This window comes from Takifugu rubripes, chromosome 16 (assembly GCF_901000725.2).
Source record: "Takifugu rubripes chromosome 16, fTakRub1.2, whole genome shotgun sequence".
In the NCBI taxonomy this organism is placed as follows: Eukaryota; Metazoa; Chordata; class Actinopteri; order Tetraodontiformes; family Tetraodontidae; genus Takifugu; species Takifugu rubripes.
Genome location: NC_042300.1, coordinates 10,988,562 through 11,013,984, shown reverse-complemented (window position 1 = coordinate 11,013,984; position 25,423 = coordinate 10,988,562). Strand labels below are relative to the sequence as shown.

Genomic DNA, 25,423 nt, shown 5'->3' with positions numbered 1-25,423 from the left:
GGCAGGACTGGGACACAGATTACAACCTAACGCCGCCACCTGTCAGCTGCTGAAACCCCGGCAGTGTTTGGGGAACACCGTGAACTCTGGGTCACTGAAAACCCGTACGCGTACGATCCGTTTCCCTGCATCAGAAATCAGAACGTGTGCCCTGCGAAATAAAAAAAAAAAACGGCATCAGCTTTCAAAGATGAAACCTTCCTGGCATCAGCGTGTCAAGCACAGCCCAAACCCAATAAAAAGGATGGCCATCGATGGTCAAAGCGGAACTTCTGTGTACTGGAAATAACATGTAAGACCACCAAGAAATGATGATTCCTGAGAGGCTGGACTGTGGTGCTGACCCTGATACGTCCAGTCCGTGGTGGCTGAGTTTGTGCACATTTGGCAGGGTCGTGACCGACGGCTCCGGGGGGATCAGAGCCCGATTCATCAGCCACAGACACACCGACACAGACCCTTTAATGTTAGTCTTTCTGGAGGACATAACGACAGTGTAACATTGAGTCGCACGCTGATCGTGACCCCTGACCCCGATCCAGACCCAGCAAAAACAACACAAACCGAGACCCAGCTCAACTTCTGCTGTATCTGACGGTACCACCGAACATTTGAACGTGTGCACACGCGACAGGCTGCTCAAACTACACTGATTTGTTCCCACATAGGGAGGACTTGTGACCAGAACTGATCAGAACCGTGGTAGGTTTTGATCACCACCAGCCGCAGCAGTCGGTCACATGGTCTGAAGGTTTACACGTGGTCCTGAGTCACACTTCTGAGGTTTGCCGGATCCATCTGTGGAATGTCCTGGTTGCACAGACTTGGTTTCACAATCAAGTCTGTGACTCACTTTCAGCTTCCAGGTACATTATGGGACATACTTGTGTGTACACACATGCGCACGTGTATGAAACGAGTCGTCTTCCTCCCATATTTTAACCCACCAAAGATCCTTTTAACTGGACCCAAGTGTTAGTCATGATCACGACCCTTGTCTGTTACCCTCCTTTCCCACAGTACTCTCCCTTGTCTGTACCACACAAAAGCTTTCACTTCCTTTTGTTTAATGTACGTGCACCCACATTCACAGGCTCTGACTCCCTTTGAGGCACGTAGGCCACCATACGTGCCAAGCAATTAATTGTGTTTGTTCGGCCCAGTTTGGAACCTCAGTAATGGAAAACAAGCCCAGGCTGGCTGCAATTTCACACATAATATTTATCAATGTCCAATTGTCTTATCAATTCTTCCTCCTCTTGGGCACTTATCCTTGAGTGCACATCTCTATACAGATGTTATCCTCCTCCCTTCATGTCAGCGCCGTCATTCACATCAGGAGGGCAGGAAATACAAAATGATCTCTGTTTGTCGACACGGAAACTACTGCTTGCTATACGACACTGCTCGGTTTAGTTGTGGACTTATATCCCTGCGCGCAAAGACACAAGCACAGGAGCTCTTTGCCTGCCTCTAGCGCACACACAGGCCAACCCAGAGCGTGGTCCTTTTCTTGCTCACATTAATGTAAGTAATCAAAGTGGACAAGGGGCTTTGTAATGCTGAGAGGACCGGGGACAGGAGGGTAGAGGGACGGAGGGAGGGATCGTCTCCCCAAACTGTCCGCTCCTCCCTCGGCCCTCCTGTCCTGCAGGCAAAGGGGGAAGGGACAGAGGCAGAGGGATGAAAGAGAAGACCAGCACCACACTTTTCTCCCATTAATGCCTCCTTCAAACTGGGAAATGGTAATCAGGATCATTTTTGTTTCCTTCCTATTGCAATGTACACTTTGGGCTATTTTGCTGAATATCTACTTTTGTCACATCCCAGAGATGGATGCTCATTTCCCCACATCACAGCATGGCATTATAGTGATGCATCTGCAGTCCCACCCTTTGATTTTCAACAATTTTGTATCCACAGCTGACAAAAACCGGAATAGTGTCTCATAACATCAAATGCAAACACACACAGACACACACACACGGCTCTTCCCATGACTGCTGCTTCAACAGAGAAAGAAATGTCAATAAAGCTGTACCTGTGTACTTGTTATTACGCTATAGCCACAGTGGTCCCTGCAGTCAGGCCTTTAAATGTGAACACGTGTTTCTGCATATCTCCGGATAGGTCCGGGCGTGTGTGCGCGTGTGTTATTATGCCAAGGGGGTTGTGTAAAATTCACTCAAACTAACAACTAGAAGAGTAAAAGCAGCTTCCTTGGACCGAAAATGTTGCCATGGGCAGTGTGTGGATGAATGTGTGTGTCTGCATATGTGTTGGCCCGAGGCAGCCAGTGAGAAGTGGACTACTTTACGCCTGGATGGATCTGAAAGGTAAGAGAGAGACAGAGAGCATGCCCACACACACACACACACACACACACACACACACACACACACACACACACACACACACACACAACAAAAAGAGCCTTTTTCAATGATGTTGTTTTCACGTTTATATGAAGGAAATGACATAGAGGGCATCCTCCTGCTCTTACTAACCCATAAGAGACACATAATCACTGTGTTGGTGAAGCAAAGCTGTTACACTATTGTTGTTTTGGAAGATTATTTTACTTGGATTCTGTGTACCTGAGATGCTCAGCAAACATGCTTTTCTTTATTTAAAATGGGCAAGACAACTATACATTGTGTAAATACATATATATAGTATATAAATCAGTAAAATTAGTTAATGTCTCCAATATAGTATCAGAAATGACAAAAAACAGTGAAGTGTGTGTGTACACAGATAATACGTGAACGTAACGAACTCTCTAGTGAGACCCAGTTGGTGCATCTCCTACCAACCCATATGATGGACACGTATCTGCTCACACTGATCTTTAGAATATTAAAGAGGTAAAATCTGTCTGTAACAGCAGAAAGTCTGAATGGAGCGCATAGCTCCATATAGACTGAAGCTGATTTCATTATAGATAAATCAGATTCATCTATTCTATCTCTCCCCTCCTCTCTGCCAGCTCTTTTCCATTTCTCTACTCCTATCCCTCATTTTTTTCTTTTTTTTCACCATCATTGCCATTTTCCCCCTCAGCCCGTCTTCCCCAATATTTGTTGTCCCCGTACTGATCTCATTATCTATTAATATAATAAGTTTGCAGAGAGAGGAGATGACAGCAGGGCAGTCCTCCAGCTGTGGACGGCAGAGAAATCACAGGAAAAAGAGGAGAAGTAAGAAAGAAGAGGAGCGCGGTGTTAAAAAGCTGAGTCCGCCAGAGCAGTCGCAACAAATTCATCTCTCTCTCTCTCTCCGTACCCCCCGTCCTCGCTCTGATACAGGCTGGCCACAGTAATACAATAAAGAACTTGGCTTAGCTCGGCACCTCTGCGCGTGCGTGTGCGTGTGTGTGTGTGTGTGTAAGGTAGATGACACCTCTTACTCCCTACTCCCCGGCTCATCATTGCAGCAGTCCAGAGAAGTGTGTTTCAATATATCACACACACACACACACACTCTCTCACACACACACACACACACACACTCTCTCACACACACACACACACACACACACACACACACACACACACACACACACACACACACACACAGTGACACGCACAGCCCTGGTTTAATAAGACTCTTCAGAGCTCCTGGGTGCACAAAACTGGAGCAGTTTTTTTTACTCTTCTTTTGTCCATTCCATTCTTTATTCCCATTTCTGCGTCTGTAAAATTCATTCTTTGTTGTAACGTCTTTCATGACTTTCCTCCCTAATACAATAATATCCCCTACATGTTTTTAATGACTTCATTGCGAAGGCAGCTTTTCTGGAGATAAAAATAATCACTGAACAGAAATGCCAACATACACAGATTAATGTAAACGCACAACCAAAATTAAAACCTGTTAATCTAAAGTGAGAGTTTTGTCAGGAAAATGTTGTGGTTGGTGGACGGAAAATCTATAAAGAGAGGGAAGAGCTGCAGGAGGAACGTGGACACCTGGATGAACCCGGAGGCTCTGTGGGGAGGAGGGAGGATGAAGGACGGGCAGATTCTTTCAGCTGTTCCCATGTGTGTGTGTGTGTGTGTGTGTGTGTGTCAAGCCCATATGTGCATTAATGCTGGAGGAACTGAACAGGGGGTCACAGCAGATGGACACCCATGGACGCAAATGACAGCTTCCACCTACAAGCCTCAAGTAACCACAATTCAGCACTTTTCCTGATCACATCCTGTTCCACATAATGTTCTCACTTTAATGCTGCAACATATGGGCAGAAGAGGAAGAAAGGACAGTTTCTGCCCACTTTGACAGCAGGAACACTTGCAAATGCTTCTTTGACCTGGACTGAATCTGTATAATTCATGCACCGCTTCCTCTGTGGTGCCGAACAAAGCGGCTATCGTGACATTTGTTGGCAGATTCTCGTGTGTTTGGAGGTTTAGTGCAATTCTGATTTCAATGCATGAAAACAATCTTCTGAAGGTCATTTTGAAGCATTCCATGGTTACAAACAAGGTCAACGATGGGAATTTCAGCTCCTTGAATTGAAACATTTCTCCCTGTGAACCAGATGCAGAAACTCTTGACACATTTCTTGTGACGCCCTCGTGCACCTGCCGCAGCCCTGACAACAGGTTAACATGGACTTGCTCGGGTTAAGAGCACTCAGAGATAAATTGTAGCTATTGATCCCAATAACCCTGTTAGTCAGAACTTCCATAGACACTGCACAAGCATACACTCCTGCATGCACCTACGTGCACGCTTTGCAATCCATTTGCCACTCAATTTCTTTCCCCTATAAATTTGCTCTGTGCGTCAGCGCCCAAAATAAAGGTAAAATGATGGCAATTAAAACCCACACAACCGACAGACACACTTGTCTCCTCTCCGGTACGACAGGTCTTCTCTCTGTTGACACCCAGCAACAGATCTACAGATTGGGGGGGGCAGTTTTACAGATAGAGAGGTCAAACAGAGGCAGGAGCTATGTAGCGACGGAGGTTAATCTGTCTTCACACCTCAAGATTGGAAGTTGCCATGCAATTTCCTGCTCCGTGTTTACCACTCTAGAAAGTGTGTGTGTGTGTGTGTGTGTTAATCCCTTCCTCAATGACTAATTGACAGACTGACTAACAAGAAAGTGACTGCCTGACTGATTATTCTCCCCCTCCACGCATGCACACACACACAAACACACACACTTACCGAGTATATGTACAAACAGCATGATGACTGAGCAGACCTGTGTCAATCCCAGCATGCCTCTGTGCTCAGAGGCAGGAGATTCTGTCATCGCCACGGTTACTGTCAGGCTGCATCACTGGTAGATGTGGCAACTAATTAAGAGCTGCCTGTCAGGCCTCTGGTCAGCCTTTGCAAGTGGACAGACACATTCAAATAATTAACTACCTGTCATAAACACACACACTCGTTCTATTATTATGTACAGAGCGGCTTTATTGGTCAGCGTGTGTCAGTGTGTGAGTCACTGTGACTGACTAGTCAGCTACTCACAACAACTTCACACTACTGTTAATATTTAACTTTTTGCATTCCAGAGTGGGTGGACTGTGGAATATTGTGGCAGTAGAAATAGTGTGAATGCGTTAATGAGTAAATCCAAAAAGATGATGTGGCCCATGAAAGCAAAGGTAACATAGTGCCACTCTATAAACATTTATATGATAGAAAAAAAATCCGTTGTTTTTTAAAGTTAGCATAGTTGAAATACATCCAGCTAAAATCCTTCTTTAGAAAATCTAATATGTGGGAGTAATTGATGCCTTGGTGCCTGGCTCAGCCTGAGCCTCACTCCCAACATGAATTTGTCATGATTCCTGACATTTCTTTAACAGACTGCGGACATAATGAACGAGACGGGCAATAATTCTAGTTTAAAGCCGGGTGTTGGGGTAGACTTCTTTTAAAATCCACTTTGTACCGTTTGATTTTTTTAGGCATTTGTAGGTGCAAATGTAAGATCAATTTGGGTTACAGTCTTTAAAGATGGGGGTGGACTCCATTCTGCTGTCACTGGAACTCTGTCTGTGGAAACAAGAATCTAATGTAGCATCATGAAAATCCCCCCTTTAACTAAACAACATCACATTCGTGTTTCAGCCAGTTGCTTCTGCATCATCATCTACATGCACCCCGACCACATTAAGCAGTAATGTAGGTTCACTGACTGAAAACTTTCTGTGTGTGTGTGCGTGTGTGTGCATCCTGTAATGAGGTGATGAGGTGTGACTAGTGTGTGTCAGCGAGAGTTGAGTGATCGGTGTAATGAGCAATGGAACGTGGAGGAAACGAGGGAGCCGAGCAGACGAGAGGAAGCAAAGAGACAAGGATGCGTATTCCTTTTTTCATAACCACTGATTGCACATCTGTAATGTGCATATAAATCAGGTCTAAATAGTTCAACCAGACTGTGTGGAGGTCTGAAACAGGGCGGTAACTATTTTAATATACAATAACATAATGAGTATTTTCTGGGGAATGTACTACAAGCTCATTTGTAATGCATTTGTGATTTTGAGAGTTATTCCACCTTAAAAGGTGGGGCACATGTGCAAAATGTAAGTAGGTCAACAGAGTGAAGTCAAGTCATTTTAGCCTGCACTAAATCTCCCTGCGTACACTTGCAGAGCATTAACAAAATCTTGAAGAATGTGAAGCAGAAACAGAACCTTGAAAGACAAACAGACTGAAACCTTCAGCGAGTTAACAGTGTAAACACACACACACACACACACGCACACACACACACAGAAAAACTGAACAAAGTCCATCAGCCAGGTCTCAACCTGTATTTGGGTTTCAAAGGTACATAAACCTGGATGAATTCATTCATTGTCTACACAGAGACTTAAAGAACAGGCTTCTGCTGCTGGCCCGGAGACACTTTTGGGTTTTTATTTTGTTTTTTCTGGTGCAGAAAAGTAAGTGCAATGCATCTCTGTCATCTGTAATGAGCAGAGAGCATTTTCTGAAAGTTTTCCTGTATTTGGTGCGACTCCCAGTTGGCCTTTGCTTGGAATTTGGTCTTTACTTTGCCTTAATAAAGGAGAGACTGTAATCCCACCCCATCATGCCTCTAGTTCTTTTGTTTGGATAAGAAAGCTACTGGTACCGTCCTTGTTTATCCTAGATCGGAGGTGCCCAGCGTCCACGACACAACTCAACACATCTGGCGGAGCATCTTAATGAGGACACGAGGTCTACAAGAACGTGGCCAGCATTCTGACCCACCTCGCTCTATCACTTTGTTTAGTTTGAAACCAAAACTTGGACAGATGACACAAAGAGAAACCGGAATGAGACACAGAGGATCCGAGCTCGGTATCCTATCAAACTAGTATAACTTTCACTCCCCTCGTCTGCTGTTATCAGCAAGAATGGAGGGGGTACGGAATGAAAGAGTGCAGCTGTGAGGGTTTGTTGTGTCAGTCTGCTCTCTTATTACAGTTTCTTATCACACTTCAAACAGCTCTCGTTCCTTCCTTCTCCCACACATTTTCTCTGCCCGCTCCGATTTTGTGTCCTACAGCGCTTCCAATCCATCTTTTGAACGACAAAGGCTGGAGCATGTAACATGTAAATACCGCCTTTGTGCGATTAAAAGGTATTGGTTGTCCTTTTCTATTGCTTCGTAAAGGTAAATATAACTGTAAAACTGGACAAAACCAACATTTTTTTGACAGAAAATCCATTTGTGAGAATCACAGGCAGCTGGAATGTGTCCTTGGGATGCAAAGAGAAATTGCTGGGTGGAAACAATCTCTGGATTCATCTATTGAAGCCAGCCGAGAATAAAGTAGAATAATAAAGTATAAAGGTATAAAATCAAGTATAAAGGTATTAAGAAGGCCAATGACAAACTGATTTCACAGCAGCCCAAAAAAGATTTACAGTTAATTTAGGGATAAAATCCATGTTGCTGCGAACTAGGAAACACAAGTAGGTGGTTTTAGACCGCTCCAGCAGCCACAGGAGGGTTTTTTCACCTCTGATTCTAATAAAAAACAGGCAGCATCGTTAACATGAGTCATGTTGGAAAGAATTGCAGAGGAGACAGCAACATGCAAAATCATCGCACAAATATTCGGAACAGAGCAAAGTATTTACTTAAGAGAACTGCCAGGGCTGCAGAGTTAACCCCTTCACCCACACTTTGTACAACACCCTAACGCAGGGTCAGAAGAGAGGCGGGGCTTCAGAAATAACGGAGAGAAAGGTTGATCAGTGCGACTCATATTTTCACTTCTGCCTCCGCTGTCTCAGCTGAAGCGTCTCTCTCCTTCACTAACCCTGATTCCCTCATCTCACTGTGCTCTGACTTCAACTGGGACACACACGCACAACAGATCCAGATACAGGCGCACAGATTTACGAGCTCAGCGGTGGCATGGCGATACGGTAGATCTACACACCAACTTGACCGTGGTTAAGTTGCGGTGGTTATCTTGGGGCCTTTGCGTGGAGAAAGTGTGTGTAACCAAAACCACATGTGGTGGATGCTTATTCACTCAATCCAGAGGGGTGTTTGTGTGTTTCTGTGCCCCTGGAGACTGACTGTGGTTCTCCACCCATGTGTGTGCGGGGCCCCCACACATTTACTGCTGCATTTTCATTCCAGAGACTCAAGTTGAGGTTCAGTATAGTTTAGTGTTTTTAAGGTTGGTGTGAGATGTAAAGCAAACTTTGGATTTGCACAAAGGAAGTTAAAGCACCAGTCGGTCCTTCATTATACTGTTTATTGATATGCTGCAGCGGTACATTCATGGTTACTACTACTGCTGCTGCTACTACTACTACTACTGCTGCTACTTCTACTGCTACTACTACTACTACTACTACTGCTGCTACTGCTACTACTACTACTACTGCTGCTGCTGCTACTACTACTACTACTACTGCTGCTACTACTACTACTGCTGCTGCTACTACTACTACTACTACTACTGCTGCTACTGCTACTACTACTGCTGCTACTACTACTGCTACTACTACTACTGCTGCTACTGCTACTACTACTACTACTGCTACTGCTGCTGCTGCTGCTGCTACTACTACTACTCCTAGTGCTGCTGCTACTACTACTGCTACTCCTAGTGCTGCTGCTACTACTGCTGCTGCTGCTGCTATTACTACTGCTACGACTACTACTGCTGCTACTGCTACTACTACTACTACTGCTGCTACTACTGCTGCTGCTGCTACTACTACTACTACTGCTGCTACTACTACTACTACTCCTAGTGCTGCTGCTACTACTACTGCTACTGCTACTACTACTCCTAGTGCTGCTGCTGCTACTACTACTACTACTCCTAGTGCTGCTGCTACTACTACTGCTGCTGCTACTACTACTGCTACTGCTACTACTACTACTCCTAGTGCTGCTGCTGCTACTACTACTACTACTACTACTACTCCTAGTGCTGCTACTACTACTACTACTACTGCTGCTGCTGCTGCTACTACTACTCCTAGTGCTGCTGCTACTGCTACTACTACTACTACTACTACTACGACTACGACTACTTTTCTCTGGGTGGACCCTACAAAGGCAATCTGCATCATTCAGAGCTGAGCTGATTTGAAGGACAAAGGAACTGAAGCCACTGTACCCAACAAGTGCTCCATCTATGCAGTGGCGCCCTACTGCCTGATGAATCCATAATTGAACTGTTTGTAAATGGTTAGTCATAGCACCAAAAATGGTCATTTCTGGATGCCTGTTTAGTGAAACTGGATGGAACTCACTCGCTCTGCAGCGCCGGAAAAAAAGGACGGGATTTTGACTGGCGAGAAATGATTACTAACCATCAGATAACAAATGCTTTAAAGGTTTTTGGCATTAATTATTAGGTTATGACAGGGGAGTATGTTCCCATAAGTTTATGAGCTTACTTTGCCTTTCAGCATATACAGCAGTAGTTCTGTTTCAAGGCTGGGCTTCATACTCCTCATGTTGTAGTGACAGGCTAAACCTAAGAGACAGAGCAACGACGCTGTGTGTTGAGGTAGATTTACATGGCCGTGTGTGTGTCTGTGTGTGTGTGTGCGTCTGAGACAGCCAGGCGAGCTGTCCTGTTGGAATAACGGTTAGCAGATATAGCTCTACCTCGCCATGACATAAACTGTCGCTTAAGCTAAACCTCATACAAACGCACACACACACACACACACACACACACACACACAGACACACACACACACACTTTACCTTTGGCTTAGCACAGACTTAGTGACAGTTAACCCAACCACTAAGATAAAGAGACTATTCCGTCTATAAAGGGTTATATTCAGAATGGGATGGTGTACATGTGTGTTTGTGAGGGTGTTTGACATTAGTCAGAGAGAAACTTGTGTGATTACTTCTGAATGTCTGGGCTCCTGACAATAATTAATGTAAATAATTATACAAGTCTTGTCTATATAGGGAATTTCAAGTGTTTAAAATGGCTTAAACGGCAGCAAGCGTGTGAATGGGATTACTGAGTAGTGTTGTCCACCTGAGCTGAGAGGTATAAAGTGTTTGTTCACTTCAATAATCAGGAGAACTTGTTCTGAAAGGTCCCACGACTGTTGGAGCAAGAGCCTATAAATACCCATAACCTCTAAGATTCGCTGTACGAGTGGCAACTGTAGCCTTTATAGATAAAACTAAGACATTCAGTCAGGTTAACTTGATGAGCTTGTTGACTGACTGATGAGCCGTTTGATTTTGTCTGTAATTATACTGAAATCACTTAACTGCACAGGATAATAAGATTTCTTTTTGTGGGATTATGCTGGAGATAAAGTCATAGTCTTACGGCTCAAATTATGCCTAATGTGTACCACAGAGGAAAGAGAACGGCCTGATTACTCAACGAATGTCCACACAGGCTGAATGTTGCAAAGATCTGTGCTTATTATTCTGGGACAAAAGAAATGTTACTGTAATATGCAGATGATGGAGGACAATTTGTTGGAATTCTTGAAAATTTCAGGACAACTGGTCTCGCAAATGAAATTTTATTACAATATCCTTATGAAATCCAGTATTTATGGCCGCAACAGTGACTCCTCAGTACAGAGGCTGAATCAGAGGGCTCATAGCAAACCTGTTTGGTTGCTAGTTTCTTTTTATTATTGCTTCTGTTGCACCGTGTTTAGCGTGTGGGCTATTACAATTTCCACCTTAAAAGAGTCTATCCATGTAACATAACACCACTGAGTCTAGATTTGTGAAAATCCAAGCCTTTATCTCATTATGAGTCTGGAGGGGGAGACGATGAAACTGGAGAAACAGGGAGGAGGTGCAACAGGGATGGAAGAAGTGGGGGGGGGGCAAAACTACCAGGAGGGAGAAATAAGAAGTCAGAAGGGGGAGGGAATGACAAACATTGTGTTGCTTTGTTTAGGTTAGTGGGTCATAAATTCCTACAAGATGGGGAGAAAGTCTGGAGCTGGAAAAGGGGAACGAGGTAAATCAACCGGTGGGAGAAGAGCAGAAAGGAGCCGAGAGTTTGTTGGACCAAACTGACGGATTTCTCTGCACTCCAGACATGGAGGAGTCTGCACAGTATCAAGTGCACTGAGGCACTATTTAGACATTCAAACTAGGCACTTTATGAATATCTAAATGAATTTTGGTTGCGGCAGATAGAATTCTGCTTTTCCCACAAGGATTTATTCAGTCACTGAGACATAACATACGATCTGAGTGGAGGTTACCAGGGATGAGTGGAAGCCACTGAAAAACCATTGTAGAGTTCCATGAATGTGCTCAATTAAATCTGTGTTGTTGAGCACTTGGTAGAAAGGTACAGCTGTTGTTGCACATGTTCTTAAACTTAATGTGGATGAGATAGAGAATTTCATTTTCTAATTATACCAAACGCCCTTGGAGTGAGTTCTTGTGAGGCTTTTATTGAAGATCCTGTTAAACAGGGAAATTGAATAAAAGCCCAAACACCCCGTGGTATAGAATAGAATTAAATCCTGCTAGATGATAATCCTCTTAAATATAACTTAAATATTTTAGCCTATTGTTGAAGAACGGTTTGGGTTGGCAATAAAGCCATAGACTCTCAAATCTGGCCATATCAAGGGCGTTATATGTAGGATTGGACACGGCAGAGTCGGTACCGCCCCAAAAAGCTGGACACACAGATGTTCCATGTGTCTGCAGTCACCCACACACACCGTCTGACTGGCTGTTACAGTGACTGACTGCAGGCGTGCGCATGCAACTGCTGTCAGACTGACCATGTGTCTGCAGTCACCCAGTCACGTACAGGCAGACACACAGGATGGCTGGTAGACAGACAGGCAGGCAGACAGGGAGACAGGATGGCTGGTACACAGACAGGCAGGCAGACAGGATGGCTGGTAGACAGACAGGCAGGCAGACAGGGAGACAGGATGGCTGGTACACAGACAGGCAGACAGACAGGCAGACAGGATGGCTGGTAGACAGACAGGCAGGCAGACAGGGAGACAGGATGGCTGGTACACAGAGAGGCAGACAGACAGGCAGACAGGATGGCTGGTAGACAGACAGGCAGGCAGACAGGATGGCTGGTAGACAGACAGGCAGGCAGACAGACACACAGGATGGCTGGTAGACAGACAGACAGACAGGCAGGCAGATAGGCAGACAGGATGGCTGGTAGGCAGACAGACAGACAGGCAGACAGGATGGCTGGTAGACAGACAGGCAGGCAGACAGGATGGCTGGTAGACAGACAGGCAGGCAGACAGGCAGACAGGATGGCTGGTAGACAGACAGGCAGGCAGACAGGCAGACAGGATGGCTGGTAGACAGACAGGCAGGCAGACAGGCAGACAGGATGGCTGGTAGACAGACAGGCAGACAGACAGACAGACAGGCAGGCAGGCAGGCAGACAGGCAGATAAGGCTGGTACAGGCAGATCAAAATATCCCTGTAGCACCATTTAGAGGAAGGAGGCAGCTTTGTACTACGTGCTGGAAGATTTAAATGGCTGCCACACAGACAGACAGCAGTGGATGTGTGATGTGAAGATACGTGGTCATGACTGGAGAGGATCATCTTAATGGACCGATCATCTGTCCCTCAGCCCCACACGCGTCCACTGGGCAGGGTTTATATATCTCGAAAGCTTTAAACTGCTTTCTACTGAAATCAGCTTAAAGAGGTTTATTGTAAAGGAATATAACAACATAAGACTGTTTTTTTTCATTCTATATTAAAACATGTAAATGGCTCAGGGTTGGATGGATCAGGGTTTAAATTGGGTACGAATGCAGCTCTGACAGACAAGTGTCCTGATTTGATAAGGACATAAATGATATGAGCTAATGGCAGATTGATGAGAGAAGATGAACGTCTTCTTAATGGGACTAATGGAAACCATTTCAACCCGCGCACGCCACACAGAAACATGCCCAGTGGCCCAGATGGCGACACACACAGAAACACACACAACTTTGATGTAGGGTCTACAAACACTTCTACTCTGTATTCAGAATTTAAAAAAAATAAATACATTTTTTAAAAGTGCCTGTTAAAATCTGAAAGCCACTTAAAAAAAAATTCGACATTAATTTGTGGGAAGTGGCTCTTTAAGTGCTCAGAAGATGACATGACCACAAAAAACCATCTGCAATTGATGAGCCTTCATCTGTAGCTGGTTAGAGGAAGGACACCTGGATGCTTCCCGCACCAAAATTTCTAAAAACATTCACAGCAAAAATGTCTCAATGACCCATTTTCATTACGTTACCTTGACAACCAGGACGATGACAGAATGTTAGTTAGCCTAATATTGCTGGAGAATGAGAGACTTTAAAGTTCTTTTCAGATCTATTTGATGTGAGTAGTATCAGTTATTTGGGCCCCTGCTGTTCTCTCTACACACTTTAGGGAAACCACATCCTGGACGGATGGAATTTACTGAGATTAATGAGAAACCTATGTAGAACCTGCCAAACCCACTTTTAAGGACCTGTCTTGTATAATCTCAAGTGACAGTATTTCTGCTTCACTGAGCTTTTGTTGGGTCGCCGTCATTATTTCAATTAATTAATTAAACTTCTTGGCCGCCGTATCCTGTGTTGGTGAGCATGCGCTGAAGGGCCAAAAAGAAAAGGCGTCTTTTGACTGGTTTTAACAATTAATGTGTGTAAAATAGACGAGGGCCTTCTATTTTTGTAAACACAGAATATAAAATTCCAATTTGCTTTGATTTTTGTCACAGTGGGACAACTGTGTGCGATGCCAAATTCCAGCTCCACATAAAACACTTTAAGGCTCCGCAGGGATTCGGTTTTACCAACTTGTCACTTTCATCTCCCTCATTAACATGAGGAAGAGATAAAAGAGGTGGGGGGGGGGGGGGGGGGGGGGGGGTTCCTTTATTAAAGACTGTCACCTTCATGCCAGACAGACAGACAGACAGACAGACAGACAGACAGACAGAGCCATACCATTGACTGGTCATTGAGTGTGAAAAGGTGAATGAGGGTCAAGAGCAGAACCTGCAGGAAGGTTCTACAGTCGTGTTGCCTTTAGGTCCAGGTGAAGAACTTCTTCACCAGAGTGCAATGACACGTCATTTAGACGGCACAAATGGCAAAATTTGGAATGTTAATCCTGGCGATCAAGGTCAGATGACTTTACATGGGTGGTTACCATGAGAGGGTGATACGAACACGACACACTGAAAGGAACATCTACACACAACGGAGCGTTTATTGACTATTAAAGCAAAAAGGATTAATTACAACACTAAAGACTGTAACTAACACGGTGAAAGGGCTGACTGTAGCAGATGTGGCTCAGCTCACAGCTGGCTGGTCGTAACTCACCCTTCTCAGCACGTCCGATGTGAGCTGCATACAAGGAAAGCAAAGCAGAGAAAGAGAAGTTAAGATTCAGAATGTGCAGAAATGCAGAGAAAGCACAGCTATTTTCACACCCCAACGCCTCTGTTAAGGCTTCGTTATGTTAATACAGCAAGTGAAAGAGGAGCTGCAAACAAATCATGCAAAAGCATCAGAAATAACGTGCACAAAGCACATTTAAAAGCAGGAAAAATATAAGAACCAACAGATGTCCAAGCTCAAACTCTCCGCTGTGCCTTCACCAGGATTCAAGCCTGAAAACAGTCATTTCCCGAGGCTGTCATCACTTTCCAGCGCTCCTTCCAAACCTTCTCCCATCCATACACACACACAAGCACACACACACACACACACACACACACACCAGCCACCCCTGATATATCATTATCATCACACATGAGGCTACACAACTGGTGCAGAGGCTGCTCACATCTGCGTGTGTTTGAGGGAGTGAGAGTGTGTGCACACTTTAATGTAATTAATCAGCAGTGAGTGTTGATTACTTAATCTGTCATTAGCCAGCCGAGTGTGTAAGAGTGCATGTGTGTGTGTGTGTGTGTGAGAGAGAGAGAGAGAGAGAGCGAGGGGGGCAGCGGGGCGTTTCGAAGCCCCTCTGCACAGGCAGCTGTGAGCAGAGCCAAACAGGGCAGAGCAGAGATTGATGATACTGGACTAATACCATCATTCATCAGGGATGTGATATTTCAGGGATTTGGGATTTGTTGCGGACGCGCAGCCTTCCTCCATTTCCAACGGGACATTAACACTTTACTGGATCACTTCCTGGTCAATGACGAGCAGTTGGCACTTTTTCTCCTGCCAGTAAAGTTACCACCAGCTTTAGCGCGAGGCACATTTAAGTCTTTAGATTCTTATTTTCACGCTCAGAATCATCAGATTTTTTTGTTTCTTTAGTTGAATGTTTTACAAGCGAGCTCCATCCAGTAATTAGTCAAAAGAAAACTAAATTTCTGCTCATAAATACCCTCAACTGTTTTATTTTATGGGGGACAAAAGTCCTACGCCACCTTAAAATGGCTGAATGTAATTCTAAACATTTCCCTCATCCAGGAGAGCATGAGGTCATCTCATTTACCCTTGAGCCACAGCTGGGGATTACTTGCTTTGTCAGCGATCAGGTTCCAACTTCAGTTAAAAAAAGATCACACAATGCCAGGTTTCACGACTGAAGCACATTTTACATTTAACTTCCATTTTGACATTTTCCCCTATAGCTGCGGGGACTGATGATGGAATCCTCTCCTCCAAACAATGGAATCCTTTTTGTTGGAGGTATGATTGGAGCCTCAGAGGGAAACAGACGATGTTAGCTTGGCGCTAACGCAGTAAGTGCTACTTAAATACAGCTGTTTACCATCAGTTGAGGAATCTCTTGGCTCTGTATTACTGATACTTAGCTTGGCCAGATTTCAAACCTCGCCCGTGGTTACAGTCTTTAGAAGAGCTGGGGTAAAAACAGCAGTTTTCAGGATGCTCTAATGCGATACAGATAAAAAACAAATAGGTCAAATGAACTCTATGAATGATTCTGTGTCGAGTGAACATTTTTCTCATGTTAAAGGAACCTTTGGGCGCCATTTCTGCCTTAAACTCAGATCCAGATAATCATTTTGCACATGTTGTGCTGAGCCATGAATCACAATATGTGTCAATGGGAAGAGGGTGGAAGTCACCATGTAGCACTAATGGGTTTTCAACGCAGACCCTCAAAATCACACACACACACGCACGCACACGCACACGCACACACACACTCTAATGAAGGATTAGCAAGTGATTTCTCTCAACAGAATAATTGAATTTAACACATAAGATTGTGCGGGTGCAGACTTCACCCTCCACGACTGAAGAAATGTACTTTCAGAGAAGCAGACTGGCTCTAAGCTGAGTGATGTTTGATTCAACAAGACGCCATTAAGTTCCAAGCAGGTTCTCATTCATCCAGATCATGTTAATCCGTGAAGGTCGAGCAGAGGGTCAACTGGACTGTTGAAAGCTACTGGGAGACGTCCGCTTGCTTTCATCCAAAAGGCTTCTTCAGTTCTGAAGAAGTCCAGTTGACTCCTCACTGGACCTTCTCAAATAAAGGGAGTTGAATGTGGAAGGCATCCTCCCGGAGGATGAAGGTAAATAAACAAACCACCTTTTGATTTGGGGGCCCTTTAGTGGAATAAAAAGATTCTTTTTACAAGAATTTCAATGAGTTGGGAAACATTTTGCATGTTCATCGATGTACGACAGTATTCCGGAGGGTTTTCAATCGTTGGCGTCTCTTTTGGTGACAGCAGCACACAAGTTGACACATTTGCTCCACACACGCATGGGACATGACAGAGGAACACACACACACACACACACACACACACGCGCACGCACACACACACACACGCACGCACACACACACACACACGCACGCACGCACGCACGCACGCACGCACGCACAGCCTCCTGCCATTTTCACAGTCTCTGGAGTGGAGGAGATGCCCGTGGCCAAAAGCGTTGCATTTCTTGTTTTTTCCCTCCTCCCTCTGTCCTCTTTCTTGCTCTCCCTCTCTTTTTCCTGCTCGTCTCCAGGCAAAATATGACTTTTCGTCGAACAAATGAAGCCAAAAAGCAATTAGAATTAAACCAACTTGGTTTCAATTTTCAAAATATTGAAATAATTGACAAAGGAAACCCGCTCTGGTGTTCAGCAGCAACGGCACCCTTTTAATTCTTTCTAAAGGAAAACAATTATCTCACTTCATTAAGATTAAAAACGGGGAAAATCTGTGTCGAATTTCAACCAGCCAAGGAAGACAGATTTAACGAGTCGTCAAATTAGCATAAAGTCAAACACTGGTTTCACAAAGACACGGTCACATTTAGTGACTTTGGACGTGATACGGCGTGACAAACCACAGAGGGGAGACAGAGGCAGATTTATATAAACCTAAATTATCTTTTAGTTTTCGGAAAAAAGGAGGGAAGCAGAAGACAAATTAGAAAATGAGGCGATGCGAGACGAACCAAGGTGACTGTCGGTGCTGGAGAACGGACAAATCAATGTCACTAACTGTTCTTGTCCTTGACATCAGCGAGCAAAGCGAGCGGCTACCAGAGCTCGCTGTTATCTGCTTCTGAAACCAGCCATCTCATCATCATCAAACCCACCAGCTCTTTAAAGAAACAGGTGTCTAAACTGGTTAGTTAGCATCGGTTAAAAAAACAAAAAACAATAATGACCAGCTGACTGGTTACCAATGGGTAATTTTAATAATCGGGATACAAAGAAATGGGACTATTTCAGACCCCTTTTACACTGAGGATCGTCTCATCTCCGCTGCAGCAGCGACTCACTAGTATTTACTTGCAAATTAACTGCGGACAGATTCCCAAGAGGCCTCAGAGAAATTCCACACATTTTAAGCCCAAGGGAACAAATGGCCCGGAGCAGAGGGGGGTTAATGGTGGGAGTGTGGGTGGGTGGGTGGGCGGGGGGGGTAATTAATGTGTAATTCCCAGCCAGAATCCTGTACTTTTTGGTAACACATATTTTACTGTTAATTACTGACATCGACGGCTCATTTTTTTCGGGGGGCGGGGGGGGGGGCAGCTTTGCATGTACGAAATTAAATGATCAGATTAAAAATTTGGCGAAGCAAGATTCAGCTGTATGAAGGGGTGAAAATCTCCTCTGAAGTTCAACCACCAACTGGCTGATGCGGCGTTAAAACTCTGCGCAGCCACGCAGACAGACGCGGGTGAAAGGACAGCTCGGTGTGCGCGGAGCGCTGCAGAGGGGCCGTCGTGCACGGATCGCACAGTTCCTTTAAAGACCATGACTTTAGAAACGTGCCAGAGCTTGAAAAAGAGACCCGTCGTGAGCCAAAAACCACCAAAACGCACGGAAACATCACCAAAGCGCACGGAAACATCACGAAAACGCACGGAAATATCACCAAAACGCACGGAAACATCACCAAAACGCACGGAAATATCAACAAAACGCACGGAAACATCACCAAAACGCACGGAAACATCACCAAAACGCACGGCTGCGCCTGGTTTCAGGTCTCAGAGGACACGCACGGTCATAACCCGCATATTCACCGTGTGTAACCAGGCGTAAACACACTCACAGCTGTTTTTTAAAGCTCCCCCTTCCCCTCGCAGGTAACATTTCTTCCCCCTCTTTCTCCCGCAAGACTCCCGCACCGCGAATAAAGTTGCAATCGATCGCGCACCAAACCGACCACCGTGCACGGAGTTCTTTACAGACTGAATGCATCGCAGAATAAAAGAAATGGCACTTTATGACGATCACATTGCTCTTGCACACGCTTTCAGTGGTGTTAAGTATATATGGCCTCCAGACACGGGCCACCGTGCACGCTCGAACTTTTTCTCTATTCAGGCGCTTCGCGAAGCGGCGAACTGCGACTCCCCGCAGCCAAAAAGCTGTAAAATGTGTTTTAAAGTGCGCATAATTAACCGAATGCCTCTCTGAAACACCGCAAAAGTGTTAACTGATCGTGCACGTCGGGACATCGTCCCTTTCAGTCGCGCATTGACATCGACTTTATCAAGAAAATCTTCATTCCTGAGCCGCGACGTGCAAAAAGAAACGCTGCAACTCGGTGTGAGACGCCAAATTTCGGAATGGGTGAAATAAACGGGTCAGAGTTTGTTGGTTGTGTAAATTTGGGGCCGATCTGCCCCGCAAACCTTCGCCAACGGCCACGCATGGAGAGCGGATCCGAACTTTTCCCCTCGCACCTAAACACACCTGTGAGAAATGCATACGCGTCCGGAGATGGAGGAAAAAGGCGACCGAAGAGTCAAAAACCCTCTTCTAAAACACAGAAAGGAGTCAAACGGGGTCGGGCCGAACCCACTTGGTCCTCACCTGTCGCTATCTGACTGGAGACGGTCGAGTGGAGGAACAGGAGTCCCAGGAAGGGAGACAAAAGTGTATCCATGTTTTGGAAAAGCAGCGCTGCGCGCTGAGTCCGTGGCTGTCGGGCTCCGCCGAGAAAAGTTTGTTTCCAGCTCCTCCGGCTCCTTCCGCTCCGGCTCCGCTCCGCTCCGGCTCCTGCTCAGTGTCGGCGCTCCGCTCGGGTTCGTTACTCCGCCTGTGGTGGAGGACTCGGCCGCCCCATTCCCTCTCCTCTCTGCGGGTTCTCTGCTCGCTTCCTGCGGGCTCTCGTGGACACGACACTTTGTTTCACGCGGAGTGAGGGAGCGCGAGAGGGGAGGGGGAGAGAGACCCAGAGACCCAGTGAGAGAGAGAGAGAGAGAGAGACGGGGAGGGAGGGAGGGTGATCGCCGTCGAAAATGCGTGACGTCACCAACCAGGGGTGTTTAAAAAGTGAGTTTTTGACTTCCGGCTGTAGTTTATTTATTCATTTATTTATTTATTTCAATCAATAGCGACGTATTACATTACACATATAAGGCTCATGCGAGCCTCGTATTTTATCTTTCTCATTTTTTAGTGGATTCTGTCGAAGCCTGACCACAGTGCGGTCTTTCAGAAACCCATTTCAGGTATTTTTATCGACCAAAGTTACAGTTAGTTAACGTGAAACATATCTTTACAATATTAGATTGAAAACATTAAAAAACAAACAAAGAAACTATCTACTGTTATATCATTTTTTAAATAAATCAATATTTAATTCAAGCATCAAAATATCAATATTCAACTGTAAAAAAAAATCAATTTGATTTATTTAAATTGCTTCTTTGGTCAGATCACTGATGCAAAAAAATGTAATTTGACCTTCTGTGATGTTAAATCGTACAAGTCAAATGTTACATTTTCATAACCCGGTAACAAAACCAACCATGTGAAATCAGCATGGAAGAGAGCTGTGAACGGTGATAAATCAATAGCGGATTTGCTGCTTTACATGAGCAAACACCAGCTCATTGTTTAGCAATTCCACCATTGGAAGGAGAATTGGATTTTGTGAATATGCTTTTATTTCAAAAGCGATTAGGACTGCAGGTACTTTTGTAGCGAACGTTGCAGTTAAATGGGCACAGCGCTCATTTTCAGCAGGTTGCCGGATGTGAGATGTGTCACCAACATGTGCACACTTCACTTCATGTCAAAAAGAAACGACACAAGTGGCCTCCAAATGTTTCCAAAGTATATCTGAAGTTAAATACATATTTGATTTGAAAGGCCTTTGTCCTGAAAAACAAACCATTCAGTCACTCCCATCAGCAAAAACAGAGGAAATGAAGAGAGGAGACAACCGTATGTTGTCCTCCTCCTATCCTCTTCATCCCAGTGGGATGAGGGGACACACCCTGGACCGGTCCATTAAAGCTGTTTAAAGTATTTATATTCAGACTGGGCAATGCAGATTCCCAGCTAGCATACATGCTAGTGTATCACATGTCTGTGTGAGCTGATTTCTGCCAAGATTATTTGCTTTCCTTTGCTGGCCTACATGACATCATGCAAAGACAGATGTTTTGGTTCGGTACCTTGCTGAGTTACAGTATGTTGAAACTGCTGTGTTGCACCTGTGTTATCTCACAATAGCTCTTCTGAAAGGCCAGGACACATGCATCTGCAAACTTTAGCCTCTGCAGGGAGAGTAAATATATTTCCTGACATTTACGGGGCAGCTGGAAAATTGAAGTCCTTGTAACTTCAAATGTTTTTGTTTCCTTTTGCGCTCGCTGCATTGAAATGTCTGGGCTGGAATCGCATGTGTCCTGCATATAAAACTGTCTGCCCGATACCCAAACATCACTCCTCAGCTTGCTCTCAGCCGCAACATTGCCCAATGTAGCAGCTCCTCGGCCTTGTGTTTGCTGAAGCTGCAGCTTCTCAGGTGGCTCTCCGCTCACATTCTCCCAGTTCCTCTGTGAAACGTGCCACTTGCTGCATTAGGAATGACGCTGCTCGGGCGCATTTGCAGTCGAATTCATATTTCAACGTGGGTGCTGTGAATGGCGATGCACAGGCGATTCGGAGGCATTTATTGCTCGGGCGATCAGGCCGACGCCGCTCTGGTGTTGTTGTTTTCCCCCCTCTGACTGAAGACGTCCCTGCACGTCTCTCCCACGGCTGGATTTCATCCATCACTGCCGGCGAAACAAAGTTTGGGCTGATATCTGTCTACAGGTACAAAACCCAACACTCAGTGCAATGTAATAACAGACCAGTGGGGAGAGCAAATGGCGCAAATGGACAGCGGGAATAAATAGATTTGAGGTTGGGAAATGACCCCCTTCTGCCCCAGAGAGTGCAGAGAGTGTCCCGGTATTTAACATCTCGTACGACTCGTCGGAGCTGAAGCAATGCAATGTGACTTCATCTCCGAATGTGGCATCCTGCGTCTGCTCTGTGATGGATGGGGAGCTCCAGTCGTATCCCTGAGGAAAGACGGAACCCCGGGAATCGAGCAGTCCTAAGGTTTGTCCAGATTCCTGTTTGTATGTGTGTTTTTATCCTGTTTATGTATCTCTTTAAATTCAGTTCGAAGCAGAAAAATACAGCTGCCTTGTTTTTTCAACCTGTAAAATCTCAAAGTTCCCACGACTGCTTTATGGATCTGTTGATAAAGAAGAACCTGACTGAATAAATCAAATGTGATGTTGAAAAAACATGGGATTAAAAAACATTTTTCGCCCACGGCAGAAATGAAAACCCCGCTGCTCCGACTGTCGAGGAAGACGAGAGGAAGAAAGAGGGAAGAGACGTATGCGCGACCCGAGGTCACCTCGTTTGATTTGGGCCTCCTTTCATTCGCAGCCTGAATAGAAATCGCAATTTCAATTCTTATAAAAGCCTCAACCTTGTCTCTTTCATGATTAATTCAGGGTAGCTTCCACTGCAAAAATGCCAATATTTGTCTCTGGGAGTCACTGGGATTAATTATAAATGCCAAAGATGACTCAAAAACAACCAATAATTTACAAAGAAAACAATGGATTTATGATAATAAGGAAGCCAGCAGATCAATATAGTGATGATCATTTGGGCTGGGGAGAACCGTCCGTGCACCTCGTCCACCTGAGGATGGAGGACGGCCCTCTGAAGGATGACTAACGACTCCACGTCATGAGGTTTCAATACAACTCCAATAAATCAAACTCAGACATTTTATTCTGAAAAGTTCGGATTTGAGCTGCGACAGAGGAAAACGGAGGTGAGTGAAATGGTGGGGGGGGGGGGGGGGGGGGGGGGGGGGTTAATGATTATGATGAAGGAAATGGACCGATGAGTATTTTTGGAGAAGGGTGAGGTGTCCTTGTCTAAGAGCACAGCACTCCATTAGTTACCTGTACTCTCTAATGATGAAGAATACTTCTCATTTGAGGAGCAGAACATGACGTCAGTGCAAATCTCCACGGATCCAAACTGGATCTAAAGACAAAACCAGTCCAGCGTCTAAGTTAAGGAGCTTTACAGTCGCTGCGGCGCCTCTACAGCGCAAAGATACCAGCTGATAGCTTCTAATAACTTTTACATCTCTAAACTGAGCAGCATCCCTTCTACAATAACCTGCTGTTCTTTTCTTGTGTGACGTGTGTGAGCTGCCTGGAGAGATCCAGCTGAACAAATGATCCGTTTGTCAAGGGCGGTAGTGCAAAAAGAGAGAAAATAAAGAAAACATCTGCTTTATTTTTTTATCTCAATGCAGCTTGGAAGTGTTGATTCACCCATCTAGATACAGGAAAGTGAGCTTGGACCTTCCTCAGCCCAAGATTTGAACCTAAATACTTACAGTTGGGTAGTAGTTAGTTTAGGATTAAAAGCAGTTTATTTTTCAGTTTAATACTGTATTCTGTGTCAGTTCCATATTTGTGCTCTGGGCACTTGAGATATTTCGACTGCGGTTCAGCCTCAAGGTCAAAGTTGGCGAAGGGAGGGGAAGGTAGGGGAGTAAGTTTGTGCTCCTCGTTTCTCTCATGCATACTCAGGTCTGAGGTATGCAACCTGGCCAGAGAGCGAGCGCGAGCTTAAACATTCGCTCACAAACATGCACTTGGGCCGCGCATGTCCCGCATCCGCGCACGCCCTCGTAAACATAGCCAGAGCCAGTTCCTCAGCCCATCCTTCAACACTCCGGGGACACTTTTTGAGCGAGCTTTTTGAGCCGGCTGACAACCAGGTGAAGGAAACTCTTGTTTAAACAGAAGCTATGAAATGAGCCACCAGGTGTCACGTACGTCGCACAGCTTCACGGCCCCTTTACGAGGAGAACGTCTTCAGACCTACCTCTGATTTCCCTGATGACTTGGCATGTTGACATTCTGTCTGCGACTCTGAAACACAATGTTTTCACTTCAGGTCCCGTCTGAGGAGATTTTCCACAACACTCCCGATGTCGACGCGCCTTTCTTCAACATCAAATCATGTGGATCTGCAGCGAGCTTGAGGAGACAAAACTTTGACTCTGAACTTTGAAGGAGTGTTAACAGTTGATTGTCTATACATGTTAGCCTGGCCACGGGTCAGGCGCGTGCACTACCTTTCACCCAAACAGGTCCCTGACCTCGTGACCCCTCGTAGGAATAACTGGGTAGACGACGGACGGCTGAGAATGAGACGCACAGCACGCTAGCTGCACGAGCGCTTCAGGTGTTGATGACGTCATTAGCTTCCAATCCTCTGCTTTCTTTGTCTGACACATGGGATGTCAATTATTTGCCGCCTTTACCAAACTCACAAGTGTTCGGTCAAAATCCAAGTAGGTGTGTGTGTATTAGTGTGTAGCTAGCTTAGCTAACTTTATTATTATTGACTCTTGCTGCTACCTTATTGTTGCTGGACTGACAGGCTGAGATGGCGGACGGGCTGGCCTGACCCGTCCTGAGCAACAGGCGGTAATGAGCGCGATCGGCTCCCGGGGATCGCTCCGCGCTTCAACTGTTGCCACTGCTGCTGTCACATTTCCCACTCAGCGCACATTTTCAGTGGAGGGAAACACAGACGGGTGTATTTCGGTCCAGAGCCCGGCTTTGTTACACACTGAAAGGACATTTTTGCGTCTGGGTATGGAGCTCTGTAGGAAAGGATGGAGAGTGTGTGTGGGCACGCACACACGCTGGTCCTCACAACTGCAAAGGACTGTTTGAGGGTTAAGAGAATAAACCTGGGTTTAGTTTAGGATCAGTGGGTTAGTTGGCCTGGTTTGGTTTAGGGGTTAGGACAAGGGTCTATGAAAGCCCCCACAAATGCAAAGCTGTGTGTGCACCCGTCCAGCTTGGCCTGGCACTGCTCACTTATATGCTCTGCTGTTACCATGACGATGCCCGCCGTGCCCGGCCAACGCCATATGGTTGCTATGGTAACACTCTTTTTTTGGCCTGTGCCTGCGAGCCAGGTGTATTAGCCAGCTGGTGATGGCAGGTGGATGGTGGGAGTGAGTGTGGGTATCTGCTTTAGTGCTGATAAAACCAGAGGCACCGAGGCTGCAGGAGAAGATCACACAGATCTCTGGCTGTCCTCCTCTCCAAAGATTTGGGAACATTTGTTCCTGCCGCCACGGGCTTATGGCGGCTTTGCCCTTATGCTGAGGCCCAAACACAGAT

The 25,423-nt window shown here is 45.5% G+C and overlaps 1 protein-coding gene across 16 annotated transcripts in view; it reads right to left on the bottom strand.

Moving 5' to 3' along the window:
- ptprk (protein tyrosine phosphatase receptor type K) overlaps positions 1-20,105 on the bottom strand; it is a 68,225-nt gene extending 48,120 nt beyond the window's left edge. For 8 of the 16 annotated variants that reach the window (XM_029849739.1, XM_029849740.1, XM_029849736.1 and 5 more), the window contains exons 1-2: positions 19,770-20,104; positions 14,825-14,848 (exon numbers count right to left, since the gene is read on the bottom strand). In XM_029849739.1, the coding sequence (XP_029705599.1) occupies positions 14,825-14,848; positions 19,770-19,842 (97 nt within the window). In that variant the 5' untranslated portion in view covers positions 19,843-20,104. Of the gene's footprint in view, positions 1-14,824; positions 14,849-19,769 lie in introns of all 16 variants that reach the window. The other 8 variants (XM_029849730.1, XM_029849733.1, XM_029849732.1 and 5 more) reach the window with 3 other exon arrangements.
- Positions 20,106-25,423: the final 5,318 nt, after the last annotated feature.